The sequence below is a fragment of the Puma concolor genome, chromosome E1, assembly GCF_028749965.1.
Source record: "Puma concolor isolate L17-30 chromosome E1, mPumCon1.1.hap2, whole genome shotgun sequence".
NCBI classification, from domain to species: Eukaryota; Metazoa; Chordata; class Mammalia; order Carnivora; family Felidae; genus Puma; species Puma concolor.
Genome location: NC_141680.1, coordinates 6,054,580 through 6,068,174, shown reverse-complemented (window position 1 = coordinate 6,068,174; position 13,595 = coordinate 6,054,580). Strand labels below are relative to the sequence as shown.

The 13,595-nt window shown below is 47.0% G+C and overlaps 1 protein-coding gene across 1 annotated transcript in view; it reads right to left on the bottom strand.

The window, feature by feature from the left end:
* DNAH9 (dynein axonemal heavy chain 9) overlaps positions 1-13,595 on the bottom strand; it is a 342,468-nt gene that overhangs the window by 233,443 nt on the left and 95,430 nt on the right. The window contains exons 23-26 of the mRNA XM_086686045.1: positions 12,317-12,469; positions 10,977-11,102; positions 8,530-8,769; positions 8,055-8,215 (exon numbers count right to left, since the gene is read on the bottom strand). Coding sequence (XP_086542171.1) covers positions 8,055-8,215; positions 8,530-8,769; positions 10,977-11,102; positions 12,317-12,469 — 680 coding nt within the window. The remainder of the gene's footprint in view (positions 1-8,054; positions 8,216-8,529; positions 8,770-10,976; positions 11,103-12,316; positions 12,470-13,595) is intronic.

Genomic DNA, 13,595 nt, shown 5'->3' with positions numbered 1-13,595 from the left:
GCTTTGGTCTTCTCGCCCCTCAGGAGGCTTCCGTGAGGATAAGAGGAGACAAGAGATAGAAAGGTGCCTTGAAAAGAAGGCCAATCCATGTTTAAGGTATTATTTTTTTAAGGTGAAAAATATATGAAATATAGCTTTTCTGTTTCAATACAGTTATTCAATTGGCAGATTAAAGAAACTGTCAGAGACCCTGCATCTCGATTGCAGCTATAAGTAGCCTGAAGCTATCCTGGAAATGTGGTCTGAGTCATCTCAGAGTTGGTGAAATCTTTATAGTTGTTTTGTATTCGTTTTTCTCCTGCTATGTAAGAAATTACCATAACCGAAGTGGCTTAAAACAACACTCACTCATTCTCTTACTCTTTTAGGTCAGAAGTCCAGGTGGATCCTCTCTGGAGGGTCTCAAAGACCACAATCAAGGTAACTGTTGGCTGCACTCTTATCTGGACACTCTGGGGAAGAATCTGCTTCCTAGTTCACTCGAGTTCTTGGTTGAATTAAGTTCCTACCAGTTGGAAGACTGAGGTCCTCATTGGTTACTGTTGGCCAGGGGATAGCTCAGCTCCTCTGGGCCTTTCTATCATCTTTGCATATGGCTCCCTCTACCTTCAAAATCAACAACAGTGTGTCAAGTTTGTCTCATGTTCAGATCTCTCTGATTCCCCCTTCTGTCTTCGACCAGGAGAGAACTCTACTTTCCAGGTCTCACACGATGACATTGGGTCCACTTGAATTATTTCCCTCTTGCTGTAAAGCAAAGCATTATCATGGGAATGACATGATCATATGTATAGTTTTCACCCATACTCAAAGGGGAGGAGATCGTACAGGGGAAAAGATCATGGGGATCATCCTTAGAATTCTACACGGTTCAACAATCATAACATGGATGATGATTATTCATAAGAATGAACGCGGATTGCAACAATATCTCCCCGGCAGGGGGTCCCTCTAGCGTGACCAGCAGGACTCGGGTCCATGATAGTCAATATTTTTATCAGTAACTTGGATTAAGAAATAATCGATTACATGCAACATAGACTGAATTCAAAATAATCCTAACAGTCGAAAATGATAGGGGTAGATCCCACAGGGTAAAATTTAGGAAGGATAAATGTAAGTTAACCTTCCAAGCACTTGCAAGGGAGACACAGCATCTGGAGCAGGCTCCAGGCTCCGAGCCGTCAGCACACAGCCCGACACGGGGCTCGAACTCACAAACTGTGAGATCGTGACCTGAGCTGAAGTCGGACGCTTAACTGGCTGAGCCACCCAGGTACCCCATAACATTTTAATGTTTAAATACGAATGTTGTCTTCAGCATACATGGCCCCGATTCTAAGATCTGTTGCTTATGCCATTTGGTTATGAGATCGTCCCTCACCCAGTGCTCATCTTTCTCTTTGCCCCTACGACTTGGTAAATGTCTTTCTCAAAATATGACAGAACACAGAGCAATGACTGACACATGATCTCTGCAACAAGAATAACAGCGTGCTTAGTAACGAAGCCTGAGTAGGTCTAATTATGCTTCATATTTATGTCTCAGATACGTTTGGAAATTCTAGTAGTGACTTAGAAAAGTCAAGAGAATCAAGACTAAAGTTCTCAGAATTTTTCTAATATAGGGCAGTCGATGGGCAGCATAAGAGATAACTTCATAAAGGTGAGTTTCGTTCTATACGCAAGTGAAAAGGCAGAGACACAGTGGAATTAAGCAAAGATTTCTTAGCTACGACACCTAAAGCATGGTCCAAAAAGAAAAGCTTGACAGATTGGACCTCACACAAATTAAACACTTTTGCGCCTCAAAAGACACCGTTCGGAAAGAAAAAGGGAAGCGGCAGATGGGGATACAATACTTGCAAACACATGTCCCATAAAACCAGAATATACAAAGGCTTCTCACAACTCAGCGAGATGACAAACGGATCAAACGGGAGGCAAAGGACATGAACGGGATGACACTGAGGAGATCGACAAATGGCTAATGAGCACAAGAAAAGACGCTCAACAGCATTATTAGGGAAATCGCAATTAAAACTCAGATGAGATCCTACTTCACACCCCCTTGGACGGCTGTAATACACAAGACAGACAATAATAAAGTTATCAAGGCTGTGGAGAGATGAGAACCCCCGTCTACTGTGGGGGTGGGGGTGGGATGTAAAATGATTCAGCCACTTTGGAAAACAGTTTGCCCGTTTTCCAGAAAGTTCAACATAAAGATCTCGTACCACCACACAACTCCCCTCCTGAGTATCGGCCCAAGAGAAATGAAAACTTAACGTCTACACAAGGACTTGCACGCAAAGGTTCACAGCGACATTGTTTGCGACAGCCCCAAACTGGAAATAACCTAAGTGTCCATCAACAGGTGACTGGATAGACAAAATGTGTCCTGTCTATAACATGGGATATTAGTCAGTAAGAAAAAGCAATGGACGACTGCCACGTGCTCTATCATGGACAAACCCCCCCACTCTGTGTAAAATGAAAAAGCCAGACACTAGGGACAAGTTGTATGGCTCCATTTACAAGAAGTGGCTGGAATAAGCCAAATTTAGAGACACAGAAAGTAGCTCAGTGGTTGGCTGGGGCTGGGGGTGGGGGTGGGAATGGGTATATAAATGGGCATGAGGGATCTCATTGAGGAGGTTAAAAATGTTGTATAACTGATTTATGGTGATGGTTATACCACATGGTCAAGTTACTGGAAACCATTAAGCGGTACATTTGGAATGGGGACAAATTTTTGACACATAAAAGAAACCTCAATCAAATTGTTTTAAAACGTATATATAATGAAAAACCTTGTATAGCAACAAAATTTTTATTTAAAAATTTTTTTTAATGCTTATTTATTTTTGAGAGACAGAGAGAAAGAGAGCACAAGCAGGGGAGGGGCAGAGAGAGAGGGAGACACAGAATCCGAAGCAGGCTCCAGGCTCCATGCTGACAGCACAGAACCCAATGCGGGGCTCGAACTCACAAACTGTGAGATCGTGACCTGAGCTGAAGTCGGACAACTTAACCAACTGAGCCACCCAGGCGCCCCTAACAACAAAATTCTTAAAAGCACCTAGTGATAATAAAAAATATTCAAAACCTTTATGATGATACTTAGACACTTTTCTGAACTGAAATATATGTAACTGAAACTGAAAGATATATAAACATAATTCAAGATATGCATATATAGAAAAGTATCACATATCATAAAGATGGCTATTCTTTCCAAATTAACTTGAAGGTATTAAGACTCACCCGTCAAAAACCCTAACCATTTATATTTTGGAACCTGACAAAATGATTCAAGTTTGTTTGAGAAGAGAAGAGATAAATATATAATATATATATATATATATATAATATATTACATACTTATATATATAATATATATATATAAAAGATGATGTGGACCTTTACTACACAAATAGGAGAGCTCACGACAAAGCTACAATCCTTAAATAATATGGCGTGTTGATGGACAGAATGATGAAACAGGATAGACGCTTTGAGGTAGTCTGAGAACTCAGAATCTTGAATGCGGTGGAGGAAACATCACAGACCAGTGAGGGAAAGGGCCCATGGCTCACTGAAACATGTCATGTCCACTGGTTACTTGGCAACCAAAGAAATCAAATATTCCCTGCCATAGTAGTTTCTGTGGGTTTTCCTTGCTCAGGAGTCCACACTTACGGTAAGCCCTCTGGCTGCACAGCCATCAACCAAAGTATCTCCCACCCTCCCAGGGGTGGGCACAAGACTCGGGCTGGGCAAAATAATCAAGCTCGGTGGCTCCAGTGAGGGACTCAGAGATCGGCACAGGACCCAAACAGGGCTCACCAGAGTCCCTTGAAGGAATCAGATCTACGGAGCTGAGAAGTGGGGGGAGGGTGTCTCTTCCTCCTGGAAGATTCATGAAGTCGTGGGCATGGAGACCGCCCTTGCAGCCATACAATGAAAACCCGTGCGAGAGAGAAGTTAATATTCAGAAGAAAACAGAGCCGTGATAGGAGAGAGAGTTCCATCACCGATCTCTCCCCATCCAGGCCCTGGGGCTAGACTCATTTCCTAGGCACATGAGGTAACAATTCCTCCCTCTGTTTACCTTAGTTAGGGTTTGGCTTCTAGCGCTTGTAACCAAAAATGTTGTGTAAAAACACTCCCTCTACTCAAAAGTCCAAAAGTTCACCCAAGAATTTTAAAAGAGAAAGGGGAAAATAAAACAAAAGAAGCTGCGGTAAAATCCAGGTGAATATGGAGCTGATCTTGAAATGAGCAGGGACTTTCTAAGCATAAAAGTAATAAAATGGGCAGGAACAGTGATAAATAATTCACAGGACAGGAAAATCTACTAGCCAATGAGCACACAAAAATGCTAAAGTCTGTGAGTAATTAAGGACATCCAAATCCAAATGAGATCCCATTCTGACTTATAAAATAATATTTTTGACCATGATACTTAATGCTGGTGAGGATGTTGCGAGGTAAACATTCTCATAAACCGCTGGTGAGAGTGGGAACAATATTGGTTTCAAGAATAATTTTAAAGTATGTGTCACCTAATTACCCTGCCTCTTGGCCTGTCTCCTGGGGAAATATTAGGAAACGCAGCACAAAGTTATTTATAAGCAAGTTCATGGCAGATTTATTTTCAAGAGTAAAAGCTTAGGTGTGACTGAAACATTTTATAACATGGCTCTGTTACGTAAATTATGGGAGACTTGGAAGGAGAAGGTAAGTCGGCTCTTAGAGTGTTTCAGAAGAATGTTGTGAGAATATGCCCATGATATAATGTTATGTAAAAAAAAAAAAAACAAAAAAACAAAACTATGGTATTTTATATACAGCACAGGATTGCAATTTCATTTTGTCAACATCCACACGCAGAAGGAAACGGACTAGATATTAACAATGGTTACCTCTGGGCGACTTTATCGTCTTTGCTTACAGAGTACTAAGTTTTTCCGACAAAAAACTGCAGATGAAGACTTAGGAAGTGTAGGACTTGTGCTGCGTCCTTGTCCAGCAAATCCCCTTCCAAGACTCTTGGGTCAATTAAATCTCACCTACTCGCAGCAGTTCCTGAGATATTAAGAGGTACTCAAACTTGATAAGCAGCTGATTAGTACTTAACGCAGCAGCACGGGGCTGAAAGGGGCGTCTGTGTGTGAAGGTGAGTTGAGGGAAGAGGAGGTCATCCAAAGGTTGAGAAACAACTTATGCGAATTGCTTTTGTACAGGCTGAAAAGGCATTTCCATTTAGTTCTTCAGCTCAGTGCTATGCCAGAGTCCTGCGAATATATCGTAGCTACTTATAAATTCAGGTCCCATCCGGGCACTGGGAAATTCCAAAGAAATAGGCATAATCAGTCGGAGGTACTGTAATGCGGCTATGCTTTTAATGAATGTGCAAAGGTTTTATGGATCAATTGTCCATTTGATTAATTCCTCTAGCAGAAGAGAATTAAATGTACTTAAGCTACACACTGGACAAGGCTGAATGCTCTTTAAAATGTGATTTTCTGTGTTAAGGCCTTTTTTTTTTTTTTTTTTTCCCGGGCAAAACATTTCGAGATAATAATGGAAGTCAATGAGAAAATGGAATTTTACATATAAATATTCACTACGTACCACTTTGTCAGAAAAGCATCTAAAGAGCCAAACGAGGTCAAGGTCTGTACAGTATTCACCATTATTTGTGTTAAGTCCTCCTTTCTAGTTCTTTTTTTTTTTTTTTTTTTGCATCGTTTCATAGGAGGGGTGATAAAATCCTGTTTTGGAGAGAATTCCTTGCCAGAGCTTTACCCTCTCCCTTTCCAGAGGCCTTCAGCATTCGTGTACTAGAGACTTCTAAATCCAAAAGAGGTAATTATCTTCAACGCTGGGGCGGGCGTGACGACCCAGGGAAAAGAAAAAAGTCTTAGACTTTTTATCACTTGGAATGATCGTGTCTGCTATGTCCATGGAAAGGAAGGAGATATTCTGACTGGGGATGGAGAAGTTGGGGTGCATTGTGTCAGAAATCGTTCCACTGAATTCGGTCAAGGAGTGAACTTGAATGCCTATCACAGCGCCGGGTCCCCTGGGGTAGAACAGCCAGTACATTGAAGTCAACGTTACCCCGGAGCATACAGTCTAGAGTCAGAGGCGGACATTCGTCGAACTGCTCAGATACAGAACAGCTTCGTGATTCTGTTGCGAGCGTTAGGAATTCCCAAACTATTAGCTTATATTCCAAGGCTGCAGGAAAACTCACTGCAAGAGAGAATCCCGGACCCCATTTCCTTCCTGTTTAGGGTGCGTGTCTTGCTGAGAATAACCACGACACACGAGAGGGTCCGCTCTGAATGAAGCCTGACGCGGGAACACTTTTCCCTTTGGCCCGCAGTGAATGAGCGCCTCTAATGGACTGATACCAAGTGAAGGCCAAGTGCAACCCTAAGGTGCCCGAACACTCTGAGTTGCCGTTGCCGATACTGTCCCAGCCGCAGAGAGACCCGCATCTCCCTCTGAACAGGTGTTATCTGCCTTTCGTCCAAAGCTGGGGCAGGGGGGAGTATTGGTCCCCGCATCAGGGCAGAGGACAGAGTAGCTTTGGGAGCTTTGGGAGCCAAGGCAGAGAGTCCTGTGTGGATCCCCCTCCTGAGTCAACCTCCTATTCTTAATTCTGTCTATTCTTACCACAGAGGTCTTCAATATTCAAGCACCATTCATTCCTTCGACAGGTATCAATTCCAACATCTAGCAGGTGGCTGGTGACATAGCAACAAGTCAGACAGACAGAGCTCCCCGACTGCAAAGAGCTTCCATTCCTAAGTGCGGGGGAGAGTGACCTGAGACAGCGATGCGACCTCTGCGGGCTCCCACAAAAAATGAAAGGAGAGAAAGACAAGAGCAAACGTGGAATGGACTCTGGGTGGAAGATCCTTCCAGGCTGGGCAGGAAAACGAATTAAGGAAAGGAACAGCATGGGGGCGGGGGGAAGAGATCAACCATGAGGTCCTGCTCTATGGATGATGTTGGGATTTTCCCACATCCCAGGTCATGCCGCGAATGCCGCGATCGCAACTCCATTCAATGTTCCTTGGAGATACATCTGAGGATTTGGCCAGAATACAGGTGGAAACGCTTAAAAACAGGCAGGGGGGAAATTCAGTAAGAGATGACACAGATTCTACGTGGCCACTCTAGCCTTCACCACTGATGACAATCTTTTCACCGTCTACAAGTCACTTATTTGGAATAAGCCGGCCATTCAGACATGCAGCTCTTTGGAGAAGAGATTTAGTGCTCAATGAAATTATACGGGAAAAGGGCACCAGCTCATAGCAGAATTTACGGAAATCTCAACAGAATTAAAATATCCCGTCCTCGCTCTCCTTTGCCCACGCTGTGCTCTCAGATAAGTCTCCATGAAATACAGTTTCCATCGTTTTATTCGGCTGATGAAAAATTTTCAATAGTTTATCGCTACTTACTGGCTAAAAAAATGTATGCTGCATATTTATAGCCTGACTCGGACCCACCTTACCAGGCTTATGGCCAATCACATCGCCCCCCAAGTCAAGCGTCTCCCCCTCTTCCAGGAACATATCTTGGGTTTTCCCCATTTCCAGCCTTCTATACACAAAACTCCACTTTCCAGAATTCTTATCAGTAGTTTTTTTTGGTTTTGTTTTCGATATGGGGATCCCAGACCAGTTTAACAAGTAACTGCCTCCATTTCATAGATGAGAAAAACCAAGCATTAGGTCAAGTTTTTCAAGGTCAAGTAGCCGGTATGTGTTAGAGCTGGTGTGAGAACCCAGGGGTATGGGATTCTCCCCTAGTAAATTCCTCAAAAAAAAAAAAAATCACAGCTCACAGATTTGCCCTGAGAAGGGTTCTGCCCTTCCTCCTTCAAGTTTTATTTTTACGTGTGTCGTGTGGGCAGGGGCTCCCTCCCTACAGCTCTGTGGGCAACTAGCAAGGGGCAGCGGCCCGTTAAGACGGCCTGACCCGGACACCAATCGGGTTCTCTGTGAGTGGCTGATGCCAGTGCTCACCGGTCTGTCAGAGGCGTGATCACCAGGCGAGGCGTATTTCCCAGGTACTCGTAGGAATATAGAAACTGCGCATCACAGATGTTGGCAAAGCAGTGTTTGGCCTCGTCGTCCCAACGGTGCCGCAGCTGGGCCAGCCAGGGGAAGGCCTGAGCATTGTCCACCTGAAGAGAGAGCGCAGAGGAGGGGGCTCAATCGCTGTTCCGCCGGTGGCCCCTTGGCCACAGGCCACGCGGGGCTCTGGATGAGCTGGGTTTTGCCTACCGGTCAGGAGTCCATGCTGCGCCCACCACAGCACAGAGAGCATGCTAATTACACACGTTCGCTGGGAGCAGCCGCCATGACCCTCCCCCAGCTCTCTGGCCGGGGCAGAGTCTGGGACCCCCACGTGTGGGCTGTATGCGAGCTTCTCCCTTATCCCACCGTTCACGGTATAGCTGGCGACAAAGAGGGACGCTCCCGAACGTTTGGGACTCACCTTCTGAGCGATCATCTTGGCCACCACATCCCGGGCGTGCACATCAACGGTGCATATGGTCATAATCTTCTGCCGGTCCCCTTCGGAGAGCTGGCCGAGTAACACGGTGATGAGGGTTTTGAGCTGCACCACTTGCTTCCTGTGATAGTCCTTCATGGCGTTCTCGTAGCCTTCCTCCAGCCTGGCAAACGCAATGCCCACCTCCGTGGTCCACCAGATCTGAGTGCAGGTCAGGGCCACCTGTGGCACCAGGAGCCGCTTAGCAAAGCCATTGCCAGGACTGTCTCCGAAGCCAGCCCACTCATCACACAGCGAGAGTCAGCATGCGATTGTGTGGGTGCCCTCAGCCCCTTCCCTCCCTCTTCTGCCAGCACTGACAAAGTGAGCCACTGGCCTCTGTCTCCTTGGAGACGTGAAGTGGTTCCGAGCGGGGAAAGCACTTTCTGCTCGGGGAAAAAAATGTATCGTTCGGCTGAGAACGACCAAAGAGTCCCCCTGGTCAATGTCAGTGGCTTTTAGAAATTGCTACTCTGATCTCTCCATCTTTACTCCCCAGGCAAAGCATCGTTCCTGGGCTTGGGAGGTTAACACTATGTTGACTGAACATCTCAACAACACTTGGTCTTTGTTCTGTTCTTCTTAAACTTCCCGCGGTCTGACTGTTCTAGCTTAGTGAGCCTCTGATGATCATTTGCGGCGTATTTTTGCCTGCCCGTAACGCTTTGGCTGTGTATGGTTTTTATTTCTCGGACCCTATAACCTTGAAAAGCCTACTCCTGGAGACCAAGGTGAATGGCAGCAAAATTCAACGTGGTCAGTGGGATTTGTGTTTTTCAGAGAGTCAAAATAAAGGAATGGAAGAAGGGATTTGAACAAACACGACTTCCGTTTGCTGAGCAACCTGATACGGAAAATGCGTAATTCGAATTATTCACGGTGGAGACTTTAGACACACCGATCGTCTGTAGCATCCCGTGGTTGGGGAGACACTGCTCTAGATGAGACCTGTCACAAGAGCAGGAGGCGACACATTTTCTTGCCTCAAAAGTCTGATTCAGGTAAACAAAGAATCCTGATGGGGATCATTCCCTTTGTCAAACAGAGAATCCTGTCGTAGTAAAAAGGACCATTCTCGCCTTTGGGATCAGGCGCGTGGGGTTTTGCCAGAGATCTTGCTGGGATGCTTTGAACGCGATGCACCCATTGCATCGTCAAAAGAATCCTTGCAGTAGTCCTGACTTATTTCTCGTTTCTGTTAGTCTACACTCGCTGCCAACATTTCCCCACCTTCTTCTCCCTTCTCTGCCCCCTGCAATGCGCCACCACCTTGCACTCCATGGACATGGCCACACCAAGCTCACAGACACTCCCCAGCCTCTTTATTTTCCTTGATCTCTTATAAGCACGTGGCATGGCTGACCTCTGGCCGGCTTTTGGTTTCCAATGCGACCATCCCCTGGTGTTCCTTCTACCTGAAAAGGCACCGTTTCTCAATCTGCTTTACTGGCTCCTCCTTGGCTATCCAGTCTTTACATGATGCCCAAGGGACTGACTCTTCTGCACCCTCATCTTGGGTCTGCGTCTTTTCCAAGACCAGTCTTCTCTACTCCTGTGGCTTCATTCCTGGTAAGTGCCTGCAACCCTCAAACACCCCAGCTCGGGCACTGTGCCCCTAACGGGGGGGCGGGGAGTGGGGGGAGGGTCTACCGCAGCCATTTCTCATTAATTTGCCCCTTTCCCTCCTCGCCCTCCTGGGAAGCCTGGAAAGGATTGGGACACATTTTAGAAGCAAGTCAGACTCCCTAACGGGGTGGGTAAGAACTGGCTTCAAGTTTCCTCTGTAGGAACCATCAGCTGGCTCAGGCTCCTTCTTTCCCTTCTTGCTGCAAACCACACTCAGTTCTTCAACCACAGGATGCTCTTCCTTGCCTCTGAGCTCAAGGTCCTCCCCATACTGGTTGCTCTTTCCCTCCATCGTTAACTTGTTAGCTCCTACTTCAAATCTCAGCTTACATATCATATCCTTGGCAGAGGTGGGGGGGGGGGCTCCCCGGACCCCACCAGCTAGCTATGTGTTCATTTGTAAGCGAGTTGGCTTCCCTGCCAAGTCTGTAAACTCCGGCAAGGCAGGGTTATGAGGTCTCGTTCCCTGTTGGGGTCCCCTTTGCTCAGCAAAGATCTCGGCATATACAAAGCAGGCTGGCTCAGTGAGTTGAATGGTTTACGTTTTCTCCCCGTGGTGGCCAGAGAGGGTAAAAACGGACAATCCCAGGTTCTTCAGGGTAATGGCTGGACTAAGTCTTAGTTGACAATTCAGAGACCAGGCCTTCTGGAGTGTGAAGCACATAGTGAGTTTGAGGTCTGGTATCCCCTCAAGGCCGAAGGACTTCCCTGAGGGAGGGGACCTGGCAAGGAGGGGGGGCCCACAAAGCTCCTGGTTAGAATACCTGAGCTGGATAGTCAAAGAGCCACTGTTCCCTTGGCTTTTCTTCATAAGCAACTACACCTTCTGTCATCCCATGCCTCACTGTGGCCTTCATATGCGCGAGCACATGGTTCAACCATATTTCCACCTGAAAGAAGAACTCCAAGTTAGATGCTGGATTCCGGAAAGGATACGATCGCTCACCCAGAGGGAGACAAGAATATGGAGCCCAGCCATCGGCCCAATGGCCGCCAGAAGGCACAGGGAGCCGTCTTGTTTCTGTGGCCCAGGATGGCGGTCGGTGAGAACCAGGCTCAATTAACAACAGGTGGACAGGCCCCTTTGGAACACACAGGACACAGTAGCTGGTCAAGGGGAGGGGAGCTGCCATCTGGCATTCAGACAAGGAAGTGTTAGTCTGGGCTAAGCAAGGTCAACCTCGCTCAGTCAGTGGGTTTTCATAACCTGTCCACACTCAGTATGGAGATGTAAACCAGAATTATATTTTCCAACTGAATGCCTTCTGGTCAAAAAACAGACACATAGCTTATACTCTAGTGGTGATGGGGGAGGCTAGAAGGAAGTTTTAGGAGAGAGTGCCCCATATTTTGTGTTTCTGGAATTGTACACGGGACATTTAGAAGTAGTAGTTCTTGGAGCACGATGGTATTTGGCTCTCCCAGGGGTAGGACTGTGGGAGGAAGTGACTCTGAGCTGTATTTGTACAGAGAAATGACATCCCAGGAAAACGGCTGATCTCAAAGAACGTCTTCTCCAGGGGAAGACGTCAGTGTGCCAATGGGGTGCCCCAGGGGTTGTCACGTTAAAGTCTCCTGGTGTTGCTAATCATTTAAAAATTCTTGGGGCGCCTGGGTGGCGCAGTCGGTTAAGCGTCCGACTTCAGCCAGGTCACGATCTCGCGGTCCGTGAGTTCGAGCCCCGCGTCGGGCTCTGGGCTGATGGCTCAGAGCCTGGAGCCTGTTTCCGATTCTGTGTCTCCCTCTCTCTCTGCCCCTCCCCCGTTCATGCTCTGTCTCTCTCTGTCCCAAAAATAAAAACGTTGAAAAAAAAAAAAGAAAAAAAAATTCTTTTCTCCTCGACTTGGGTAGTTGTTTATGCGCATTTCATTCCTCTCTGCACAGGTCTTTGGTTAAGAAAGATATACGAATATTGACATGTGTCCTTCCCAGAGATGGGAGGGCAGGCACCAGGAGCTCCTCCAACGTCGGTTTGAGAGGAGCTGGCAGTCCCAGGGCCCAGACAGCAGTTCCGGCCCAAGGTTGAAATGGCCATCCTGAAAGTTGAGGTTGCCTGATACTTGTGAGAGAACGGGATGAGGAGGGCAAAGGACTTCTACTCTACCTGGCCACTGCAGTCACAGGGCTCGCTGAAGGCCACGTACTCTCCTTCCTTGCTGTACATGCCCAGACTTATCTTGGTCGCTTTCTCACTGGCGTCCAGCTGGAATTCCATCTTGGCCATGTTGTCAAAGAGTTTGGAAAGATGGCGTTGAACCTAAGATGGGAAACCACGCCACAGGATTGGAGAACGTGTCCGGGCAGACGCTCATCGGTACCGTGCAGAGGTCTACTGCGTGCCAGCCATTAGAGAGACGGTTACCAAACATTTACAGGGAAGCTTGTGGAACAGTGGTGGGGTGGTATGAGGTCGGAACCAAATGAATTGGGTAGAAGTGGTCAAGGGAACACGGAATTAGTGGGAATCGTGGCCGCAAAAGTTTCACGAATGTCTGCTTGAACTAAACGGGAACAGACTGGAGGGAAAAAATGATGGTTAATTCCTAAACCCTCCTCCTCAGAAAATGCTACCCTGCGGCAGAAGGGCGATGGTGGTGGCGGTGGCCTGTGGAAGAAGTCACCCGGCTGTTGAAACCACTTAGGCGCAGGAGACCTGTACCTGGTTCTCCCTCGCCATGTCGTCTCATGACACAGAGGCCCCTTTCCAGTAACGCCCTGGGTGACTGTTCCAGGAGGGTTCCCAGAGAGCCACGCCGTGGTCCTGACATGAGGGAAATGGCAGGCTGAGAGGGAAAAAATAAGCAGAAAGCTCTCTGGTAGAGCTTTCTGAGATACAGGGCCTCCAGGGTATGCGGACCCGGAGTTGTAATCCTAAATTTACCATAACCAGCTCCCCAGCTAATGACAGGAGAGGAAAAACTCCACGTGTTAAAGTAAACACACTGTGAGGGCACCAGAGGGGGTGGCTTGGGATGAATATCTTGATGGGAGGGAACCTTCTTTATCAGAGAGAAGGGGGGAGGGGCACAGAGGGGAGGGGGAGAGGAGGCGGGAGAGAGAGAGAGAAGCTTTAATAAAGGAAACAGGAGTGATTATGAAAAAGGCCACCTTGTTTGCAATTAAATGAAAGAAACACGAACGCGATGAAGTAGGAGGTAGAGATGAATGGGTAGTGGTACGAAAATGATGTAAATACTTAAGAACCAAATCAACACAGACGAATGAAATACGGCGGATGGGCTTGAGAAGCCATGGAAGGACACCAAGGAAGAGGGGTAACAGCTGAAAGTGTGGGGCGCCTGGGTGGCTCAGTCGGTTGAGGACCTGAGTCTTGATCTCGGCTCAGATCGTGATCCCAAGGTTATGGGATCGAGCCCTGTGTT